Source organism: Gracilinanus agilis, chromosome 1 (genome assembly GCF_016433145.1).
Source record: "Gracilinanus agilis isolate LMUSP501 chromosome 1, AgileGrace, whole genome shotgun sequence".
Taxonomy (NCBI): domain Eukaryota; kingdom Metazoa; phylum Chordata; class Mammalia; order Didelphimorphia; family Didelphidae; genus Gracilinanus; species Gracilinanus agilis.
The window spans coordinates 733,596,013-733,620,432 of NC_058130.1; the positions used below are offsets into that span (position 1 = coordinate 733,596,013).

The 24,420-nt window shown below is 44.1% G+C and overlaps 1 protein-coding gene across 1 annotated transcript; it reads left to right on the forward strand.

Moving 5' to 3' along the window:
• The first annotated feature begins 10,807 nt into the window (after nucleotides 1-10,807).
• JAK3 (Janus kinase 3) lies at nucleotides 10,808-24,251 on the forward strand. Its single transcript, XM_044685360.1, has 8 exons — nucleotides 10,808-10,882; nucleotides 11,644-11,840; nucleotides 12,416-12,539; nucleotides 13,859-13,970; nucleotides 15,802-15,947; nucleotides 22,744-23,046; nucleotides 23,154-23,354; nucleotides 24,209-24,251. Exons 2-8 carry the CDS (start codon nucleotides 11,657-11,659, stop codon nucleotides 24,249-24,251), a joined length of 1,113 nt encoding a protein of 370 aa, XP_044541295.1. The 5' UTR covers nucleotides 10,808-10,882; nucleotides 11,644-11,656.
• Nucleotides 24,252-24,420: the final 169 nt, after the last annotated feature.

Below are 24,420 nucleotides of genomic sequence, written 5' to 3' on the forward strand. Positions count from 1 at the left end.
CTCAGTTCCTTATCTGTAAAATGAGCTGCAGGAGGAAATGGCAAACCACTCCAGTATCTTTGCCAAGAAAACTCAAAAGAGAGATCACAAAGAGCCGGATATGACTGAAATGACTGAATATATCTAAAATGCAAAAGATTAAGGCTTATAATCAAGAAATATATACTCAATAAAATTTAACATAATCCTACAAGGGGCAAAGTGGACATTTCAAATAAAGGACTTTCAGAAATTCCTGATGAAAAGCCCAGAAGTAGGTAGAATTTTTTAAACAAACCTAAGAAATAAGAGAAACCTAGAAATGAAAAAAATTTGTTATTATTAGTGATAACAATAATAATAATAAAGAAAATACATTTATACACTTGAAAGTGGATGAACAATGATGAAGTGCCTGCATTCTGGTAGAGAGGTGAAGCAACAACCAAGTGTCCCTCCAGAATCTCTCTGTCTTTAAGAGCCACAGAGGGAATTAAGAAAGATAAAAACATGGGGCCTGAGTGCTGTTTTATTCTATTTGGTTTGTTTTTAAAAGAGGAAATAAAAGAGAGGAGAAAATAAATACATTAAGGAAGAAATAAGGAAGGAAGGAAAAGAAATGACTATTTTTTCACATTGGGGGTACACCAGAAGATAAGTGTACCAACATGGAAGAAGGAATGGGAGAAGGGAGGTAACATCTCATGAACTTTATGGTTATCTGAACTGAATAAATGAGAAATGAATAAAAATGGAGATAAGTGGGGAGAGAGGGAAAGGAAAATTTAAGAGGGAAAAGAGAAATGAGGAAGAAATAGTCACAGCTTTGATGGAGTAGATCATGAAGGAGATGTTAAAAGATGAGAAAGAAAATCTAAGAATCAGTAATAGCGTTGGGTTAGGTGAAGAGAGGAAGGGTAAAGGGGAAGAAAGAGAGCCCTTCAATGAGATCAAGACCATCTTCCTTGTAAAGAGAGGAGTGAGGGCAGGGAAGGCAATAAAAGCTATGAGTATATGATGGAGGGATATAAATGATTAACAATCAAATGTAAATGGGGGACAGTTGGATGGAGAGCCAGGTCTAGAGACTGGAGTTCCTGGGTTCAAATCTGACCTCAGACACTTCTATCTATGTGACCCTGGACAAGTCACTTAACCCCCATCGCCTAGTCCTTACTGTGCTTCTGCCTTAGAACCAATACTCAGTATTATTGATTCTAAGATGACAGGGAAGGGTTTTAAAAAAATGTGAATGAGATAAACTCAGCCATAAACTAGAGAAAATAGCAGAATAGGGGGCAGCTGGATATCTCAGTGGATTGGGAGCCAGGCCTAGAGACAGGAAGTCCTAGGTTAAAATCCAGCCTCAGACACTTCCCAGCTGTGTGACCCTGGGCAAGTCACTTGATCCCCATTGCCTACCCTTACCACTCTTCTGCCTTGGAGCCAATATACAGTACTAACTCTAAGATGGAAGGTGAGGGTTTAAAAGAAAAAAAGAAAATAGCAGAATGGATTAGAAATCAGAATTTAACAGTATATTACTGATAGAAAATACTCTTGAAATAAAGACAAACACAGAGTTAAATTTTTTTTTTCCTCAAGAACTCTAATTTCATTAAAAAAAAATCTCTTGCTAAATTTCTTTAATGTACACTGGATGTCCTTAAAGCCAAGCAAACTTTTTTTTTTTTTTCAAATGATGATTTACTTGAATTAATTCGGAATTTTTCCCTTCTGGATTTACCTTTTGGTGCTTCTCTTAACCCATAGTATTTCTTCACTGTATTTAGAATTTTCTTATAAATATATATATAGGCCCAGTGATCAAATCTGGACTTTTGTGCCAGATCCAGGTTCCACCTCCATATGCACTCTTGCATGGAGGAAACATGTCTTAACTCATCCTGTGCCCTCTGTGGTCTGGACACTACTGCTATTGTTGTTGCTCAGTCATTTTTCAGTTGTGTCTGACTCTTCATGACTCCATTTGGCATTTTCTTGGCAAAGATGCCATTTCCTTCTCCGGCTCATTTTACAGATGAGGAAACTGAGGCCAACAGGGTGAAATGACTTGGCCAAGGTCACACAGCTAGTTTGCCATTTCCTTCTCCGGCTCATTTTACAGATGAGGAAACTGAGGCCAACAGGGTTAAGTAATTAGTTCAGGATTGTATAGCTATTAAGTGTCTGAGGCCAGATTTGAACTCGGGAAGATGAGTCTTCCTAACTCCAGACTCAGCACTCTATCCGCTGCCCCAGCACTGGTATTACCCTCCCACAGACTTGAATGAGGTCCTGGCTTCTACCTCTATCTCAAGATATTGCCATTGGCTCTGATCTTTTTTTGGACAATCACCAAACAGGAGTTGACTCCGTCTCTGCTGTGGCTCTCGCTCTCTCCAAGCCCCTAACTGCACATCAAAGAAAGTCAAGGTTTGGGACTTCCTAGGTGCCTTTTCTACCTCTCTTTGAGGAACCCAGATTCTCTGCTCTCTCATTTCCTGAGCTGTCAACTAGTGGGAGCTGGCTGACCCTACCCTCTCCTGTGGTGCTGAGAGAGTGCTGGCTTCTTGGAAGGCTCTGGAAGCAAACATCCACTGCTCGGCTCTACTTCTCCATGCAGAAGCTTCCTGGTTCCATCTTTGTTTCTAGATCCTGCAATCTTGGCCAAGGTCAAGATCCTGCTGACTTGAGGTCTTATTTACATGGCAAATGCTTCCTCAGAGTGTCCTCGGGTTTCTGGGCAGTTTTCACAGCTCTTGACTTTGTAGAGGAACTTTCTGGTTTTTCTTTTTGGTTTTCTTGATTATTGATAATCAACTTGATTATTGATATCAACTGATGGCTGTTTAAATTGTCACTGGGGTGTTTGACAGAGGAACTGGCCTTTGGAGGCCACTTTAGGCCACCATAAGGCTTTTGGTTTTTTTTTTTTTTAACCTTTACCTTCTGTCTTGGAATCAATTCTAAGTATTCATTCCAAAGCAGAAGATTTAGACAATGGGAATTAAATAACTTGCCCAGGGTCACACAGCTAGGAAGTATCTGAGGCCAGATTTGAACCCAGGATTTCCCATCTCCAGGTTTGTCTTTCTATCCACTGACCTAGCTGCCCCCATCATAAGGCTTTGAATGTCTCCATCTTAACCAGAATTCTTTGGACCACATCTTTCTTTTTAAAAAAAAAATTCTTTTTAAACCCTTGACTTCTGTGTATTGGCTCCTAGGTGGAAGAGTGGTAAGGGTGGGCAATGGGGGTCAAGTGACTTGCCCAGGGTCACACAGCTGGGAAGTGTCTGAGGTCGGATTTGAACATGGACCTCCCATCTCTAGGCCTAACTCTCAATCTACTGAGCTACCCAGCTGCCCCTGGACCACATCTTTCTTAATAGAAGGCATCACATTTTTATTACTAGAAGATGAAACCGCCATTCATTCTTACAGGTATAAGTCAGTTATGGGTCTATACAAAGCACCCGCCATTGATGTTAGTAAAAAATAAAATAAATCTATAAACAAGACAAAAATAATACTAAAGAGCAAAAAGGGTTTGCTGGAAAGTCCCAGAGGAGTAAGAGCAAATTCACTGTCAGTTTGTTGATTATTCCAACTGGAAATACCATAATAAAATATCTATCACCTTTATTGACTATTGCAGAACTTTAGACTTCAATTCTACTCTCATAGCTTTTGTGGTGTGAAGATGGGATGAACTCTTCCCTGCCATTTTTAGATTTAATCACCAGAATTGTGTATATACCCCACTTATCCTTAAGTGGGGGAGGTACAGATAAGTAAGGTATATATATGCTTCTGGCGATTAAATCTAAAAATGGGCAGGGGAGAGTTCATCCCATCTTCACAGTGGCTACCCTGGCCCCAAGGCTAGGCCTTTTATATTTTACCACTTCCTTAGGGTTCTCTGGTGTGGTCTAGTCTCTCTGCCATTGGCATAAGCCCCCACCATTGGTGTTCCTTAAGTTTTAAAGGTCCCCTGAACATTTAAAAGTCAGATAAGATTTCACAAAGGAATATTTACTTCAAAAGTATAATAATAATAAAAACATATAAAATAGAATAATAACAAATATAGAATATTTCCTTTATTACATGAAGGTATAATCCCTCTCCCCCTCTCCTTAAATCCCCTCAGTTTCTTGGGAGGTAAGGGGAATTAGATTTGCAACTTAATTTAGTTCCCACAAGGAACTGATCCTACCAAATTCCTAATCTAAAGCCCTATGGCTCAATTCCTGGCACTCTGACTTTTCAAGATTTTCCTGTGAGACTCAAGTAACATCTGGCCTGGAATCTTGCCTCCAAGACTGTAGTGGTTTGAGCTCCCATGAGCAGAGACTCCACTGTTATGTGCCTAGAATTGAAAAGGACAAATGAAGCAGACCCAAACTCCAAATCAATTTCTCAAGAACATAGGACCTAAAGGGGGTGGAAGGGAGATAGCCCTTCCCTCTAGCTAGCTTAGTTCAAGGTGCTTATGCTTGGGGTGAATAGAGCATTTCATGCTTTAGATGCTGTTGGAAGGAGAGTAAGACTATCCCAGACTATCAGTGTTAAAGATGTAGCCTGTTCCAGCTAGGTAGAGATGGACAAGGCCACCCCTCCCAATCCCTTGCTTACCATTTACCATTCATGAGGTAGAGGAATTCAGAACATCATCTTCCATGATTGGAGCAATTCACAACTCCACTAGCAATGCATTAATGTCCCAACTTTGCCACACCCCCTCCAGTATTTATTACTTTCCTTTGCTGTCATTTTAGCCAATTTGCTAGGTGTGAGGTGGTACCTCAGAGTTGTTTTGATTTGCATTTCTCTAATTCTAAGAGATTTAGAACACTTTTTCAGGTGCTTATTGATACTTTTGATTTTTTTTATCTGAAAATTGCCTATTCATGTCCCCCTTGTCCTTTTATCAATTGGAGAATGGCTTGATTTTTTTGTACAATTGATTTAGCTCTTTATAAATTTGAGTAATTAGACCTTTGTCAGAGGTTTTTGTCTTAAAGATTTTTTCCCCAATTTGTTGTTTCCCTTTTAATTTTGGTTGCATTGGTTTTGTTTGTACAAACCCTTTTTAATTTAGTGTAATCAAAATTATTTTACATTTTGTAATTTTTTCTAACTCTTGCTTGGTCTTAAAATCTTTCCTTTTCCAAAGATCTGACAAATATACTATTCTGTGTTCACCTAATTTACTTATAGTTTCCTGGTGTTTCACACAAGAGTGCTTCCATTTTAGAATGTCTGACTATGCATCAAAGACTATATCTATAGCTATATATGTATATATATATATATATATATAACATTATTACAACATATATTGTTATATTATAACTAATAAATTTTATTATATACATTATGTGATATATAATGTATATATTATAATATATAAAATAATAAATAAAATAAAAAATAAACTGGACTTAGACATTCAGAGAATGCTAGCATGTTTTATATCTATTAATCACATTCTATTAATTACACTGTACTTGGATGACATGGAGACTTATGACTACTAAAAGCACATGAAGCAACCACTTCTCCAATGTTATCGAAATATCATTTGGAATGAATAAGTTTAAAATGAATAATGTATAATAGAGCTTGAAGGCTTTGAACTTGAATCAGGGGGTTAAGCTGAATCTTGAAGGCAATACTTATAATAGCTTATTCTTCTCCAGGTGTGACACATTGAGCAAGAAGTGATCAAGGAAAAAGCTGGGTTAGTGCTTGTTAAGAGACTGAATGGCATCCTCAAGTCAAAACCAAGCACATTGAGAACAATTAACATTTGTGCAATACTGATCTTAACCTGTACTTTTGGTGCAGTAAAATGGCAACAACTTAGCCAAAAAGTGACCAAATAGAATTTATAAATGTCAATAATGATTTTTTCTTTGTTTTTCTTTGTTTATTTTTTAGAATATTTTTTCCATGGTTACATGATTCATGTTCTTTCCCTTCCCGCCCGAAACTCACCCCCACGTTCCCCGTAGCCAGCACGCCAATTCCACTGGGTTTTAATGTTAATAATGTTAATAGAACACAGGGTTCATCTACTCAATGTAGCTATAGTAAGAATAATACTTGTGAAAAAGAAAAAACAGGAAGAAATGTTTTCAGAGCATACAGTAAATAGGTTAAAATTCTATAGAAATATATTTGGAACAAACAACTTCAAAACAAAGACTAACAACAGATAGATGCTACTGAATTTTTCCAATAGTACTGAAAGTGTCTTTTTTCTGTAGAAAAAAAAGAGGAGAGGGGCAGCTAGGGGTGAGTGTATTGAGAGCCAGAAGGTTCTGGGTTCAAATTTGACCACAGATACTTCCTAGCTGTGCAATCCCGAGCAAGTCACTTAATCCCCACTGCTAGTCCTTGCTGCTTTTCTGCCTTGGACTCAATACACAGTATTGATTCTAAGACAGAAAGTAAAGTTTAAAAAAAGATAAAAGGAGGAGATCCAAGAGTAGAGTAAAAAGGCCTTTCACAGAAAATATCCCCATTAAATCCACCAATAACATATCAACCAAAATGTTGAACAAATGGCTAAGTCAGATAAATTTGTTTTTAGAAATGGAGAGATTTATGATATTGATTCTGGATTAAATCATTGCCACCAGAAATTGTTTAATAGTGTCCAGCTCTTTATGACCTCATTTGGGGTTTTCTTGTCAAAGATTATTTTTGTGACTTGCCATTTCCTTCTCTAGCTCATTTTACGAATGAGGAAACTGAGGCAGGTGGAGTTAAGTGATTTGCCCAAGGTCACACAGTTAGCAAGGGTCTGGGGCCACATCTGAACTCAGGAAGATGAGACTTCCCTATTCCAGGACCCACAATCTGCCCACTGTACCACCTACATGTCCTACCAAAATTTTCAGAAAATTTTATTCTTAAGGAACCCAGACTTGTTGATTGATACAGATTATTCAGTGAAGTTGTTTAACTATGTAACTTATCAGGGCAAGTTGCAAAAACTTAACATCCACCAGAAATTTAGAAGGACATGATGGGATAGCCAGAACAAAACCCAGAAGTTCATTATCCTTCATAAATAACAAATTCCCTTCCTACAAATACAAACCTTTAATATATCTTTGAGAATTTAGCAAATAAACTACCGGAGCCAGTGCATTATGACAAACAGAACTACTGCCAAACATGACACTGAAACATAAAAGTTTAAGAATAATGGGATAGCTGGGTGGCTCAGTGGATGGAGAGCCAGACCTAGAGATGGGAGGTCCTCAGTTCAAATCTGACCTCAGACACTTTCTAGCTGTGTGATCCTGGGCAAGTCACTTAAACCCCATTACCTAGCCCTTACCACTCTTCTGCCTTAGAACCAATACACAGTATTGATTCTAAGATGGAAGGTAAGGATTTAAAAAAAAAGAATGATGGGGCAGCTGGGGTTCAGTGGATACAGAGTGAGGTCTCAAGACAGAAAGTCTCGGACTCAAATCTGACCTCAGATACTTCCTAGCTGTGTGATCCTGGGCATGTCACTTAACCTCCATTCCCTAGCCCTTACCACTCTTCTTCTGCCTTGGAACCAATACTCAATATCAATTCTAAGACAGAAAGGTTTAAGGGTTTTAAAAAATGTAAAATTATATTTTTAATAGACGTCACTCCGCTAAATACTCAAACAATGTGGAATGACAAATATTCAAGATATAGAGACCTAATAAAAGAAATTATATGACCTCAGATACTTCCTAGCTATGTGACCCTGGGCAGGTCACTTAACCTCTATTGCCCAGCCCTTACTTTTCTTCTGCCTTGGAATTCAGTATCAATACTAAGACAGAAGATAAGGGTTTTGGAATCCATATTGCATATCATTTCTAAGACAAAAGGTAAAGGTTTAAAAAAAAAAAGAAATTATAGCCACATCGGAACAAGACAGGGTCCATATTATTCTTATCATCTTGTCTGCTTTTGGAATTGCCCCCAAATACTTTTGATGAGACTAGAGGAGATAAAATGACATCGCGATGCTCTATTCAATGACAGAAGTCTATCCCTTCAGTAGTCTACAGAACATTAAATATTAATGATCTATTACAGCCTGGGGACTTGTCCTTGGTCCATTTCTATCCTTCCATACATATTGTCATTTGAGCTTCAGAGCAGCCCTGGCAAGCAAGTGAGACCGTTATTCTCAGCCCTCTTTGAGGTGAGGAAACAAGTTTATAGGAGTTAAGTGATACAGTTAATGTGTCAGAAATGAGATGCCACACTGGACAGCACCTTCTACTGGGATCTCTGAGGTTTTCTCAAACTCTTATGTTCCCTGTTCTAAGGTCTCTCTTCTAGTCCCAATTTTCTCTGAAATTTCTCTCGTTTTTCTGTCTAGAATCCCCCTAGAATTTCTCTAGTCCAGCATCTTTTCTGATCTGGAATTAAAGGACTTGGATTCAAATTCTACCTTTGACACTGATTACTTGTGTGACCTTGGGCAAGTCACCTTAGGTCTCCAGATTTTACTTTCTTCACCTGTAAAATGAGGAAGTGGGAACAGATAACTTCTGAGGTACCTTTCAGTTCCAGATCTAGGATCCAGTTATACTTGTTCCTAAATTCTCAAATGGCAAAACTGCAACCCTAGGACTCTCTTGGCTCCATGGTTCTTAGTTTTTATACGCATCATTCTCCTTTAATATGTAACTATAAACCTTTCCTTCTCCTTATCTTGTTTCTCTTTTCAGTAAATCTCTCTCATGGTTTTTTACCCTTTTCTTGGGTTTTTCTATTTTTCCTATTTGTGTTTTAATCTTATTTCTATTTGTGTTTTAACTTAAATATTTTCTTTTTGTGTTTTAATATAAATGACCAGTCATCTTCTCAAAGCCTATTTTAAATCCCATCCTTCACTTCTTCTGTGTGACCCTGGGCAAGTCACTTAACCCCAATTGCTTAGCTTTTAGCACTCTTCTGCTTTGGAACCAATACTTAGTATTGATTCTAAGACAGAAATAAAACAAAAAATCTCAGCTTTGCCCAGTGTCTATAGTACTTCCCATAGCTTCCTCCATTGAAGACTGCTCCCCTACACTGGACATTCCACAGGAGATAGTTCCAACTCCACAGACTACCAACAAAGGTTCTTCTTGACTAGCCCCCAATTGGATGACTTATTTCCATCTATAGACGTCTCACCTCCACTCTTTTGAGGATGTCCACCTCACAGTTCCCTCTGCCTGGAATGTCTTTCTTCTCATCTTGGGAAACATCCACGTGCCAGAGTATTGCCGTCTTTCCTTGGGCTCTCCCTCTCCCCTACTCTCCTCACTATGAACACAGGCAAAAAAGGCTTCAACTACATAGCAGACTTCTCTTCTAGCAGCAATGCAAGGATCCAGAGCAAGGCTGAGGGACTTATGAGAAAGAAAACCAGCCACATTCAGAGGAAGAACTGTGGGAGGAGAAACACAGAAGAAAAACAACTGCTTGATCACATGAGCTGATGGGGGTATTATTGGGGATGTAGATGCTAAACGATAACTCTAGTCCAACTATCAATAATATGGAATTAGGCCTTGATCAAAGATATATGTAAAACCCAGTGGAATTGTGTGTTGGCTAAGCGGGGTTAGGGGGGCTTGGGGGAGAGGGAAAGAACATGACATATGTAATTATGGGAAAATATTCAAAATTAAAAAAAATTTTTTAAAAGGCTTTGACTAGCCCGAGCTCCTGGACACTGGCCTCCAGGGCACCGGTGATTCCTGACCTTTGCTATTCTGCCTCCTATAATGCCCCAGAATTTGACCAATCTATTCCTCTTTTCTTGTGGGCCCTTTATATGTAGCACAGAGTAGATGCTCAATAAATTCTTGCTGCTAGAGCTCCATCCTAGAAGCCAAGCTGCCCGAATTTTGTTTTTCTTTCAGGCCCTGGGCAAGTACCTCCCCTACATCCTTGGGCAAATACCTTCTCTCTGGGTCTCGGTTTCTCCCTCTGTAGTTGAGGAGCCTCTGTGTAGGATGTCTTCCAGCTCTGATGTTCTGTGGTTCTCTATGAGCTCAGCTTCCTCTCAAACATGCTCCCCCACCCCCTACAGACTTTCTGTAAGTCAAAGCTTTTAGGCAGGAAACCAAGAATGTGTAAAAGGGAGGGGAGAGCCCAGTCTGAGACTGAAGGAAAAAGAGCTCACAGGGTCCGGGTTACTGGGTAAGAAAGCATCCACGGAGCTCTTCCCAGCTGCCTTCTCCACAGCGATTGAATCCTTCCCAGGAACCCTCAGCCAGGTAGGTGGCTCAGCCCTGCCTGGTGGGGCGGTACACAGCAGGCTTGACTTAGGGCCCCATGATGGGGATGGGAGGAGATCTAGTGTATAACTCTGAAACCAAAAGCAAAAGTTGTTTAGGTGACTCTGGCAGTCCCTTAGCCTTGTGATAGGAAATTCCAAACCCAAAGGTATCCATGAGGTCATGGAGCCCATTTCCTCCCAATTTAGGGATGAAGAAACTGAGTCCTGAGAGGTCATGGGGCCCATCTCCTCTCATTGTAGGGATGAAGAAACTGAGTTCTGAGGGCTTAAGTGCTTTGCCCCATGTAACACAGGTAGGAAGTCACCGAGACAAGATCCAAAGCCACTTCCTCCCCACTCCATCCACTATCTGCCATCCACATGGCCTCCGTTTTACCTCTAGTTTCAGGAACTCCTCAGGCCCCCTGACCCTCATCCCCAGCTAGGTTGTAAGGTTCATGGGAACAGGGACTGGGGAGAATAACTAAACCGTATCTCCGGCAGCCCCTGGCAGAGAACCGTGTGTGTCGCAGACCCTTCAACTGTGGACTTCCTTCACCTTTCTGAGGCCAGGCCATCTGGAACATGCCCCATCTTGTCTACGGTGAGAAGGTAAGCAGGGCTGGGCGCCATACCTGGTCCTATGGAGTGCTGTAGGAGACTTTGCCTCTGGCAGCTTTAATGCTTTTCAGACAGTTGGCATTGCCTTTCTGACCTCCTTTAAGGTTCCTCAGAGTTCTCCACCTGTGATCCTCTAGCCACAGACACTCGAGAGTTATCAACGTCCAACTCCGTTTACTTCCTCTACACCCCAGATTCCTTCCTCCTCCTCCTCCCTGCCCTCCATCCTATACTCTTGTGACCCTCACTGCTTTCCTTCATTCCACTCATCTCTTTGACCAGCCTAAAACCTGGCTTGGTTTAAGCCAGATCATGGAGGCTTTCCATGCCAAGCCTAAGGGTTTAGATTTTGCCTGCTGAGCCCCAAGTGAGAAGTGGGGATATGATCACATCCCCAGACTTACGAGACCCCCAAATGAAGACTCGGCGTTCCTGGGAGAGTGAGTGACTCCTGGAGAGACAGGACGAATGATGAGCTTGGTTCTCTGTGTCCCAGTTTATTCCCCAAACCTCTGTCTTCTTTTCACTTGCTGCCCAAGCCACCTCCCTGGGGTGCCCTCTCCCTGGGGTGTCCTCTCCCTGGCCATATTTCTCCTCCTAGAATGTGGATAGGGGCCTCCTTTCGCAACTTACCCTTGGCTCAGAGGAGTAGGGAAACCTAGAATCCATGTCCTTTCCCTTGGGCCTCCTACCCTCTGGGTATCAGTGCCTCCCTGACCGAGGGTGCCACCCTTTTATTCTTTCTCTTCTAGGTTTGAGGCTGGAATGGCACCTCTGGGTGAGGACACCCCCCTGATTGAGCAGCGGTCCTATAGCCTGTCCTCCAGTGAGGCTGGCTCTCTGCAGGTGTTGCTGTGCCCTCGAAGCCCAGGGTCCCCACAGGTCCTCACCTTCTTCTTTGGGGAATACTCCGCTGAAGAGCTTTGTGTGCAGGCTGCCAAGGCCTGTGGTGAGCAGAGGGGAAAGGGTCAAGTTTGGGGGCTACTGAGTCAAAACTTGGAAAGGGAGTAGATTTATGAGCCCCCCATTCCTCTTCTGAGTCTCCATCTCCCTATTGAGCTCCCGTCCTTTCAATGAGATTCCATACTCCTGTGGGGGCCCCACCTCCCTACTTGAGGTTCTAGCCCTCTCTTCAGCCTCTATTCCTTTCCAAGGTCCTGTCCCCCTCACTGAGCCCTCATTCTTTATTGAGCCTAAAGCCTTCCAGCCCTCACTGAAGCCCCATCCCTTCTCCGAGCTCCCATCTTCCTTATTCCAGCACAGAGCCTGGCACACAGTTGGGATTTAATGAATGCTTCTTGCTTTTATTTGACTTACTGAGTCCCCACCTCCCTGTTGATGCCCAGTCCCCTCACTGAGCCCCATCCCCTTTCCTAGGTTCTATCTCCCTCCACCACCTTCCAATCTCATCATTAATCTGGCCCATCTCCCCCTGCCCAGCCCTGAAGTCCTCTAAGATCATGGTGAGCTCCCTTCACTGTCCTCAGACTCCTGCCTGAGGGAACCAACGTCTGCCTCTTGCAGGGATCCTGCCTGTATGCCATGCTCTCTTTGCCCTGGCCACTGAAGACCTGTCCTGCTGGTTCCCACCTAACCACATCTTCACAGTGGAAGATGCTACCAGCCAGATCCTCCTCTACAGGATCCGGTACCAGGCTGGGTTGGAGCGGGAACAGAACAAGTGAAGGGCAAGGGAGGTAGTGAGGGGAGGGGTTGAGGTTTCCTCCAGATGTTATCTGCAGAGATGCCTCCGTCACACAAGCCTGCCCCTAGTCCTTGTTAGCATCTGGGCCAAAATGTCACCCGTTAATTTAAATCATAAGATACACATTGTCAAGTTGGGGGAGAGCATATAATTTAGAACCCAGAATAGCAGAGCTGAGAGGACCCTTAGAACAGAGAATGTCAGAGCTGGGAGAGTCCTTAGAACAAAGAATGTCAGAGCTGGGAGAGACCTTAGAACAGAGAATGTCAGAGCTGGAAGGGAGCTTAGAACCCAGAATGTCAGGAATGGGAGGGAGCTTAGAACAGAGAATGTCAGAGCTGGGAGAGTCCTTAGAACAGAGAATGTCAAAGCTGAGAGAGACCTTAGAACAGAGAATGTCAGAGCTGGGAGGGAGCTTAGAACAGAGAATGTCAGAGCTGGGAGGGAGCTTAGAACAGAGAATGTCAGAGCTGGGAGAGTCCTTAGAACAGAGAATGTCAGAGCTGGGAGAGTCCTTAGAACAAAGAATGTCAGGAATGGGAGGGAGCTTAGAACAGAGAATGTCAGAGCTGGGAGAGTCCTTAGAACAGAGAATGTCAAAGCTGAGAGAGACCTTTGAACAGAGAATGTCAGAGCTAGAAGGGAGCTTAGAACCCAGAATGTCAGGAATGGGAGGGAGCTTAGAACAGAGAATGTCAGAGCTGGGGGACCCTTAGAACAGAATGTAAAAGCTGGGTAAGGGGCTCTTAGAACAGGATGTCAAAGCTTAGAGGGGCCTTAGAACACGTCAGCACTGGGAGGGCCTTAGAATAGGGAATATAGAGTGTCCTGCAGCTCTAGATGAGTCTTCTAAGCATGGAATATTCGTCTGATTTGGAAGATGCCTTAGGACAGAGAATTTCAAAACTGGAAGGCCTTTAGGGATCATGAAGTTTAACTCCCTCATTTTATAAATCAGGAAACTGATTCCCAAGGAGGAGAGACCTACCTAAGGAAAGCTGAAACTAAATTCTAGGTCTCTCACAAGGAATTGTGTTTCTGAAGAGCCCTGGACACCTTCTCTTCCTCCTCTAGCCCCCCATAAAGGAGGTGGCACTTTTCTTATCTCTGAGGTAGGGGGTTCAGGTGGTATGTCAGAGAAAAAAGGAAACAAGTAGATGGTCTTTCCCAGCCACCTCAGGACCGATGGTCCAGGCGAAAGAGGGCTCCTGCCCAGTGCCCTCTGCCTCTGTGACTCAGGATTTGTCTTGTTCTCTCATCAGCTTCTTCTTTCCAAACTGGCTCGGCCTGGAGAAGTATTATCGCTTCGGACTGCAGAAGGACAGAGCCAATGCCATCCTGGACTTTCCTGTCCTTGAATATCTCTTTGCTCAGGTCATTTCCTCACCTCTAATCCCTCTTCCCCAACAAATCAGGAGGAGCCTCCGTCAGTCACGTCTATGCCGAGGACATCAGTGATCTCCCCTGGCTCAGAAGCCAAGGCCTCCAACATAGTTTCTCAGCATTACACAGAGCCAGTCCTGCTATCCCCACACCCTCTTGTAGGGAAGGACACCACATCATAAGACAGCTCGATTTGAGGATGAGATCAGGGCTCAGCCTTCATTAGAGATATACTGCTTGTTTGAATAGATTTACTTCTTAGTTCTGCTAAGCTATAATTGGCACCCTTAAAAGGAGTTCATCCATCCATGAGAAACTCCCTAAAGAAAAAATAAAATATAGAAGCTTGAGCTATTGCTATAAATACTCTAGAATTCAGACGAGTAGAGGCGAGCAGGGAAGCAGAAGCCCAAGGTTGCTGTGGAGAACCCTGGCTATGATCTCCAGTGGAATGTTGGCCCCCTGTCCTAGCAGGCAGGCGGATGAGTTGGGCAGAATCACCCTGGCACAGAAAAATGGAGTGGAGGCGAAGATAGGGGGAACAAGATGGCGCAAGACCTAGAATAGTGAGATCATGTAAGGGATTAGATGGTGGGAATAGTAATCATCTTTTTTTTTTTTTTTTTAAACCCCTTACCTTCCATCTTAGAATTTATGCTAAGTATTCGTTCCAAGACAGAAGAACATTAAGAGCTAGGCAATGGGGTGGGGGTGGCAAGTGACTTGCTCAGGGTCATACAGTTATGAGGCCATATTTGAACCCAGGACCTACTATCTCCAGGCCTGGTTCTCTATCCACTGACCCACCTAGCTGCCCTGAAATGGTCATCTTGATAGTCAGTTTGGAGCAAACCATGGGAAATAAGAATATGCCATCATATGCCAGTGTCCTGGGACAAAGTCCTGGTTGCCATACACTCGTTATGGTTCTAATGGAAGCCTGGAAAGGCTAATGTATCAGAATAAATTTCTGAGGCTAATGCAATTAAACTCTTTCATTTTTCCATCTGTAAAATGGCTACAACAATACTTGAGCCACTAAAGTGCTTCATACATCTTTAAAAATGTAATTGTTGGGGGCAGCTGGGTAGCTCAGTAGACTGAGAGCCAGGCCTAGAGATGGGAGGTCCTAGGTTCAAATCTGACCTTAGACACTTCTCCCAGCTATGTGACCCTGGGCAAGTCACTTAACCCCCATTGCCTACCCTTATCACTCTTCTGCCTTGGAGCCAATACACAGAATTGATTCCAAAAGGGAAGGGAAGGGTTTAAATTAAAAAAAAAAAGTAATTGTTATTACTATTGTCATCACCGACATCTACCACAAAACCAACTCACCGTTTCAAGACCTAGTAAGGATTTTAGGACTCCCATACCCCAATCCCGTTTCCTTCTCAGCCTAGTCCCACCACGTAGAAGAGGAGCTTGTCCAAAACATGGACAAGATCCAAAAGGGGATTGATTGGTCCAGCCTTGGGGACCAGTTGTGGCCAGCAGCTATCACTGCCTCAGTGAACTGGATGGTTGTGGGGTTGTCATGGATGGATCATGGGGTGATCATTTTAGAGAATCTTAGAGGTTATCAAGTCATAGTTCTCTAGCTCTAGAGCTAGGAGGGACCCCAGAGGCCATCCGGTGCTGCCCCCTCATTCTACAGAAAAGGAGACAGAGGCCACAGAGGGAGTAAATGGTGGGGATGTGAACCCAGGTGCCTCAACTCCAATGGCCGAGTCCTATCTGGAGGGGGAATTCATTAGGATGTTGCTCTGGATGGTTCCTACCTCTTTCTCCCGTGGAGAATAAAGGGGATTTCTCTCCACAGTCGCGAAATGACTTCATCAGCGGGAGGATGAATCTGACGCTGAATCTTAAGGAGCAGGGAGAGTGCCTGAGCCTGGCGGTGCTAGATCTGACTCGGATGGCTAAGGAACAGGGCCTGTGTCCCAAGAAGATCCTCGGGAGCACCAGGTGAGGATGCCCTCCCTCTCCTCGGAAGGCCGAGAGATTCACAGGATGAGCTCTGACCTGTCCTACTTTCTCCAGAAAGCAGTCCATGCCTCCTTCAAAAGTCTATCAGGGGGCAGCTGGGTGGCTCAGTGGATTGAGAGTCAGGCCCAGAGATAGGGGTGGGGAGGGGGGGGGCTTGGGTTCATATCAGGCTTCAGACACTTCCTAGCTGTGTGACCCTGAACAAGTCACTTACCCTAGTTGTCTAGCCCTTATTGCTCTTCTGCCTTGGAATCAATACACAATATTGAGTCTAAGATGGAAGATAAGAGTTTTTAAACAAACAAACAAATTGCATTATATGAAATAAGGTGTTTGTTCAGTCATATCCAACACTTCATGACCCTGTAGACCACACCATCCAAGGGGTTTTCTTGGCAAAGGTACTGGAATGATTTGTTATTTGCTTTAATAGTGGATTAAGAAGGGGCAGCTGAGGATGGAGAGCCAGGTCTAGAGATGGGAGGTCCTGGATTCAAATCTGGCCTCAGATATTTCCTAGCTGTGTGACCCTGGGCAAGTCCCTTAACCCCCATTGCTTAGCCTTTACCACTCTTCTGCCTTAGAACCAGTACACAGTATTGATTCCAAAATGGAAGGTAAGGGTTAAAAAATATACGTATTTTTTAAATTAGTGGATTAAGGCAAACAGAAATAAGTATGTGAGGCCAAATTTGAATTTAGAGCTTCCTGATTTCAGAACCCGTGCTCTGTCCAGCTACCTGCCCCACATGAAATAAGGATCTGGGGACTAAAGAAGAAGACATACATACCTGAGATTAACTGAGGGAAACTGTGGGTCAGGGATCTAGTCTGGTAGTTTATAGGATCAAAGACCTACAATTGGAAGGACCCTCAGAGACCATCAAGGCAAGAAGAGGAATCTGAATCCCAGAGAGGTCAAGTAATTTGCCCAAAGTCACACAGGCAGTATGTATTGGTGATGGGATTTAAATCCAAGTCTACCACCTCGGGAGTCCATGCACAACACCTCGTTGCCTACTCAGAGGGGCCTAGAGTCCCCCTTGTATTGTAAGATCTAAGGGTCCTAGGAGTTTGGAGGAAGGCTGGACCTCTCATCATCTATGTATATGACTCTGCATGTCTGTGTGTGTATACTAACTACTGGGTTGCTCATTCCCTCTTACTGGATTCCTCTCTTGTTTTTTTTTTTTTTTTAAACCCTTCACTTCTGTGTATTGGCTCCTAGGCAGAAGAGTGGTAAGGGTGGGCAATGGGGGTCAAGTGACTTGTCCAGGGTCACACAGCTGGGAAGTGTCTGAGGCCGGATTTGAACCTAGGACCTCCCGTCTCTAGGCCTGACTCTCAATCCACTGAGCTACCCAGCTGCTCCCTGGATTCCTCTTTTGTAGGGGCAGTATGAACCCTTCCCAGACATTTCTTTCATCCTCCCCTTTGCCTCACAGTCAGCCTCTCAATTTCCTCCCCTGGAGGAATGGTTTTCCTTTCAGACCTGATACAAGAAGAAAACAGAAAGGAAGAATGACCGAGGCTGACACACACCAAGTGTTCGGCCAGTAAGATGGCTTACCGGCTCGTCTAGAAATATCTGTGTCTACATTTTCCTCCTCCCTGCTCTGGGAAATGACAAAAAAATGAGTCACTTGCTCTCTTTTGTTCAGCTGAAGCCCTCAGCCAGAGAGAAATAAATGGGGACTGAAAGGTTTTGAAGTTTCAGACAAAGCCAAACAAACCAAGCCCCACTCTAGTTCTCTCTTTCGGGCTTCCCCTCTATTGTCTGTCTGAGCCACATTTGTACAAGGACACCCAGATCAGAGATGTAATAGTTAACTGCCTTTATCTTAGAAAGCTGCTTTGAAAACAAAAAGAACAGAGAAAGCAAACAAAGTCTCGGGAATGGAGATGCATGCCTTTCTCAGGAAGGGGGCCAGAGAGGAGCAGTTCAAAGACTCCGGCCATGGCCTCTCCTCCTGCCTTCCTCCTCCCTTAGGAAGGAGAGGGGATAGACAAACCCAGGGAAGGGAGGCAAGAAAAACTGTCTTCTGTCCACAGTCCAAAAGGTCCTGGTCCTCAGTTAACCTGTGCAGAATCCCTCATAAATACTCCATTTAGGATGAGAGATTTAGAGCTGGAAGGGGCCGTAGGGGCTACCTCGTCCATCTCCCCATTTTCTATCCTTCCTCCAGTTTTACAGATGAGGAAACAGCTGGCATAAGTACTTGTTCAGTTTCCGCCAAAATACTCCATTTAGGATCATGGATTTGGAGCTGGAAGGGACCTTACGGGCTATCTTGTCTACCCCCCCAGCCCTGATTTTACAGATGAGGAAACTGACATGCACTTCTTGTTGTCTGGTTGTTATTCAGTTCTGTCTGAATTTTGGGACCCTATTTGGGGTTTTCTTGGCAGAGATACTGGCGTCATCTGCCATTTCCTTCTCCAGATCATTTTCTAGATGAGGAAACTAAGGCAGAGTAAAATGACTTGTCTAGGGCCATACAACTAATAAGTGTCTGAGGCTGGATATGAATCCAGGGCTGGCCCTCTAGATCCCCTATCTAGCTGCCATAGGTGCATAACTATATGATACACACATTTCCAGCTCTGGGTCTGAGGCCATTCAGCTTTCCAGGAACAAGGTCCTCCTTACAGATGACCTATGACACTTTTGTTTTTTATTTCTTTTCTTGTCTTTTTTTTTTTTAAATCCTTCCCTTCCCTCTCAATTCTAAGGCAGAAGAGTAGAAAGGATTAGACAACTGAGATTAAATGACTTGCCCAGGGTCATGCAGCTAAGAAGGATCTGAGGCTAGATTTGCCTTCCCTCTCAATTCTAAGGCAGAAGAGTAGAACAGACAAAGGGGGCAGCTGGGTAGCTCAGTGGATTGAGAACCAGGCCTAGAGATGGGATGTGCTAGGTTCAAATCTGGCCTCAGACACTCCCTAGCTATGTGACCCTGGGGAAGTCACTTGACCCCCATTGCCTAGCCCTTACCACTCTTCTGCCTTGGAGCCAATACACAGTATTGACTCCAAGACAGAGGTAAGGGTTTAAAAAAAAACAACAGGTTAGACAACTGAGGTTAAGTGACTTGCCCAGGGTCACACAGCTAAGAAGGATCTGAGGCTAGATTTGAACCCAGGCCCTCCTGTCTCTAGACTTGACTCTTTACCCACTGAGCCATCTACTTGCCTCTCCCTCCATTGCTTTCTAAATCTTAGCTGGTCCTGCTGGAGAGACCCAGATATCCTATCCTTGACTCCTGTAGCTTCTCTGCTCTCCAGGTTCAGAGATGTCCATCTCCGTCCTGAATTTCCTTTTCTCTCCTTGGGCTACCACCAAGCCCAATTGGGTGTTTAGGTACGCTGCACCATTATTACTATAATTATTGCTGCCCATTCCTTCTCTGCCTTACTTTACCTGAGCTACCTTGGTTTTTAGCTAGGGATTTTATTTATGAAGGGTTAAATTCAGTTCAGAAGTAAGGCATCAGAGGAAGAAGCGTAGAGGCACAAGTTAAAGATTTCTACCAGGAGAAATGGCTTCCCTCTCTCCTTCTGACTCACAGAGTTAGGACTGCCCAGCTTTGCCAGTGCCTCAAATCCCATATGAGTGGATAGTTCCCCACCTACAGTTTTGAGTTTTTTTAATTTTTCTTAAACCCTTACCTTCCCCCTTAGAATCAATACTGTATATTGGTTCCAAGATAGAAGAGTGGAAGGGTTAGGCCAGTGATTCCCAAAGTGGGTGCCACCGCCCCCTGGTGGGTGCTGCAGCGATCCAGGAGGGCTGTGATGGCCACAGGTGCATTATATTTCCTATTAATTGCTATCAAAATTAAAAAAAAATTAATTTCCAGGGGGCTAAGTAATATTTTTTTCTGGAAAGGGGGCGGGAGGCCAAAAAAGTTTGGGAACCACTGGGCTAGGCAATGGGGGTGAAGTGACTTGCTCAGGGTCACCCAGGCAGGAAGTATCTGAGGCCACATTTGAACCCAGGACTTCCTGTGTCTAGACCTGGCTCTCAATCCATTGAGCCTCCTTGACGTTTTGAACTTTCAACCTAAATCCTGTGTCCTGATGCATCTAAAAATAAATCCCCCCAAAGCGATGGAGAACAGAATTAAAAGGACTCGCCTAAATGGCATCATGGTGGGGATGGTGGCAGTGAGATGAATGATTTCAGTCAAGAAGACCTGGACACAGGTCTGCCTCCCACAAGTGCTGGCTCTTTGACATGGGCAGCTCTTACTCTCTCCAAACTCCAGCAGTTTGCTAAGGTTCCACTTTGCTGAAGAGTTGTCCATCTGCCTTGGTGGAGGGACTTTCCAGTCCAAACACAACTAAGCTTCCGGGGAGGGGAAATCCTTCTCCAACAAATAACTGCTCCCCCATTTAGAGGCTTGGAAAGTTTCCTAGGGACGCTGGGAGAGGAAGACTTGTCACTTTCCTCATCTGTCAAATGAGCCAGAGAAGGAAATGGCAAACTACACCAGTGTCTTTGCCAAGAAAACCCCAAATGGGGTCGCAAAGAGTTGGACGTGACCAAAATGACTGAACGACTTCTTGAATTCAGCCATACCACCCTGTTAGTCTCCACAGACACACGCATGTCTTCTAATACCTCTGTGCATATACGTACCCATTAATTAAAAGTAATGTTAAAATCACAGAATTTTAGAGTAGAAAAGGTCTTCCCAAACCAACCAGTCCAACCTAGACCTGAACAGGAATCCCTTAAAGAATATTTATTTGCTTATTTATTTATTTATTTTTTTAAAGAAACCCTTAACTTCCATCTTAGAATCAATACTATGTATTGGTTCCAAGGCAGAAGAGTGAAAAGAGCTAGGCAATGGGGGTTAAGTGACTTGCCCAGGGTCACTTTGATCAGATTTGAACCCAGGACTTCCCATCTCTAGGCCTGGCTCTCAATACACTAAGCTACCCAGCTGTCCCCTTAAAGAACATTTATGACTCAACTGACTGACCTCCAGAGATGGGAAAGTCACCACCTCCCAAGGCCACCTGTTCCACTTTGAGTCAGCTCTATTGATTAAAATGTGTTTGCTTACCTGAAGCTCACATCTGTTAAAGGATCACCAAGTTAACCTTGGTAGAAATCTTTCTGTTGTTGTTCAGTTGTTTCAGTCATGTCTGACTCTTTGTGACCCCATTTGGTCATGTTTTTTGGCAAAGATATTGAACTAAGTTGTCGTTTCCTTCTCTATCTCATTTTCTAGATGAGGAAAAGAAGGCAAAAAGGTGAAGTGACTTGTCCAGGGTCATGCGCTCAACTTGGAATCATAGAATGATGTAGAAAATGGAAGGATTTTTTTTTTAAGATGAAGACAGTGATTTTATTGCTTTCGTGCAATGGACGGGGAAATTGCTCTCAAGTCTGAGACCCAAAGATACGAATGAATTCCCCAATTTATGAGGAACCAACCCAATTCCCTCCACCTGTGCACAAGAATGCTGACCGAAGGCTTAGGTGAAAGACTGGGAAAGGGAGAGCGAAGCTGTAAATAATTAGGCTAATGATTTAAATGTTGCTCATCTAGTCCAATCTGTCATTTTACAAGTGAGGAAGTGTAAGCCTAGGGTAGTTAAAAGGCCTGCCCACGGTCATGCAAGTACTGATCAGAATTTGAACCCAGAGCCAGTGTTCTGGCAATCTAAGGTGTGATCATTAGCTTATATCACCAGCTTGACTCCTTGCCGCCAAATGCTAGCTACATAAATGGCCATCACAAAGAGTAAATAGAGAGGAAACCCACTTATCTAAGCAAATAGCAATGGAAATGGAAGCTGTTAGATTAAATTATGCCAGAAAGTTTGCAGAGTGAATGAGTTCTCTCTCCTGATCAAACAAGATAGAAACTCCAGTCTCACCTAAGGGAAAATTCCCTGCAGTTTCTAGGGAGGCAAGCTGGAAATTGAGACCATGCAAAGACGCTAGGCTCCTTCCTAGCTGGGTGACCCTGGGCAAGTCATTTGACTCCATTGCCTAGCCCTTACCGTTCTTCTGCCTTGGAATCAATACATAGGGTTGATTCCAAGATGGAAGAGGAGGGTTAAAAAAAAAAAAAAAGCTAGGCTCCCCTATATGTCTACAGGAGATTCTCTTTCTCATCCCTGCAGTCAGTCCCCAAGAGAGTCTAGAAATACGTAAAGAATCTTTCTTCTCCAAAGCTTTCCTCCAGTTACATGGGATCAAGTCAGCTTTTTCTTCCCCAGTTTGGAGACTCTTAGCAAAATGTACCAGGCTTGGCTGATGGCCTGGGTTCCATATGTGGGAAAGTGTGCTAGTGGGTACACATAGAAAGGCGATACAGTTTCTGCTCTCGTGGACTTAGTTCTAACTGGTGGATACTGGACAGATTGGAGGGTTCCTCCAGAGGGCTGATGGAAAGGCTGGTGGTTTTTGACCTTTCCTAAGGGTGAAGCAGTAGGGAAGAAGGCAAGTCTCGGGGGTGCTGGCGAGTCAGACGGCAGTGCCCAGGGGTCTGGGGGCCACGGCGTCAGGGAAGATGGCAGGATCTGCTGTTACCAGTTGGTGACTCCCTATTCGTCTATGTGGGGTGAACAGTAGCATCCATGGGAGGTGGAGGAGAGGAAGGGAGGGTACCAACTAGAAGCAGGGGAAGGAGTGAGGAACACGGGGAGAAAGGGAGCTCTGGGTAGCCTCCTGCCTTGTTCCGATGATCACTCTCCAGCCCCTGCCTCCTAAGGCTCTGGAAATGTGTGATGTCTGTGCCTTCTCCTCCCCCAGCTATAAAGCCTGTATCCCAGGAAGCTTCCGCCGCTTGATCCAGAGTCTCAGCTTCATGACTCGGAAACGTTACCGTCAGATGGTACGCCGAGCCCTGCACAGAGTGGCGTCCTGCCAGGCGGATGTGCACTTCATCATGCTGAAATACCTCATGGACCTGGAGAGGCTGAAACCCACCCGGGCTTCGGAGACCTTCGAGGGCCAGGCGCCGGGGGCCGCTGCCGGCCAGGACCCCAACTGTCTCATCCATGTGGCTGGAGACAGCGGCATCTCCTGGACCCCGGGGGGCAGTGAGGTGCTGCTGTTGAGTCCCTGTGTGCTCGGAGGGTGGGATGGGGAACGGACAGACCTGAGGGGGGACCCTTCATCTCTGTTTCTCCTCCCTCTCTCAATTTCTACTCTGAGCAGAGCCCACAGCCTTTCTGCGATTTCCCCGAAATTGTTGACATCAGCATTAAGCAGGCCTGCAGGGAAGGTCACCTCAGTGAGAACCGACTGGTTACTGTGACCAAGACCGACAACAGGATCCTGGTGGGTACCACGGCGGGCACCACAGCGGGCAGAGCTCCCCACTGCCTGAACTACGGGGCACAAGTGGCTGCCCGTAAAGTGTGGGCTGAGATGCAAAGGAGAGGAAACATTCTTATTACTGAACTCCCCAGGACTCATTTTCCTCATCTGTAAAATGTCAGGGAAGAAGTTGAACTAGATGGTCCTTAACGCCCTTTCCAGATCTGGCATTCTCTGTTCTAAGGCCCCGCTTTGCTCTTATGTTCTCAGTCAGTCAACTAACATTCATTAAGCACCTACTATGCGTCAGGAACTCGGGCATACAGTGAGTTCTATTATAGCACTTCTTTTGGAAACATGAATTTGTTTCAATATGATTGGTGTGCTATGGAATAATCTGAGTATGACATGAAATTTTGAGTTGACGTATGTTCAGTTTCATCACTGAGAAATGGAAAATTGAGGGGCAGTTAGGTAGTCTAGTGGATAGAGAGCCAAGCCTGGGGTCAGGAGGGTCTGGGTTCAAATTTGGCCTCAGACACATCCTGGCTATGTGATCCTGGGCAAGTCACTTAATCCTGATTGCTGCTCTTCTTCTTAGGTTAAAAAAAACAAACAAGAAATGGAAAACAGTACCCAACTGAACAGAGCACAACACACACACAAACACACACACACACACACACACACACACACTGCACACACGTATGTCTCAAACATACCAGCTACTTCAATTCACCATGTCTGTTATCCTGTAAAGTTGGATGACATCACTTTACAGTAATTTATAAGCTATAAACTCTTCCTCTACCCACGTTAACAGATTCTACAGCAAACTTAACGTCTATTTATTGTATATCTTCTGATGCAGTAGCAACTGTGGGTGGAGGACAGCTGGTCTGAACCCACTCAGTCCATACTTCCCCCTCCTTAACTTCTGCTGCTTCTGCCCCAGATTCCTGGAATTGCTACCTACCCTAGGGCCCCATGGGAACTAGGGGTTCAGGTTGAGCATGGTTTACAACTATTTATGTAGTCTATCTCCCTTCCTCCCTCCCTTCCTTTCTTTCTTCCTTTTTTCTTTTTCTTCCTCCCTCCCTCCCTCTCTCTCTTTCTTCCTTCCTCCCTCCCTTTTTCTTTCTTTCCTTCTTCTTTCCTTCCTTCCTT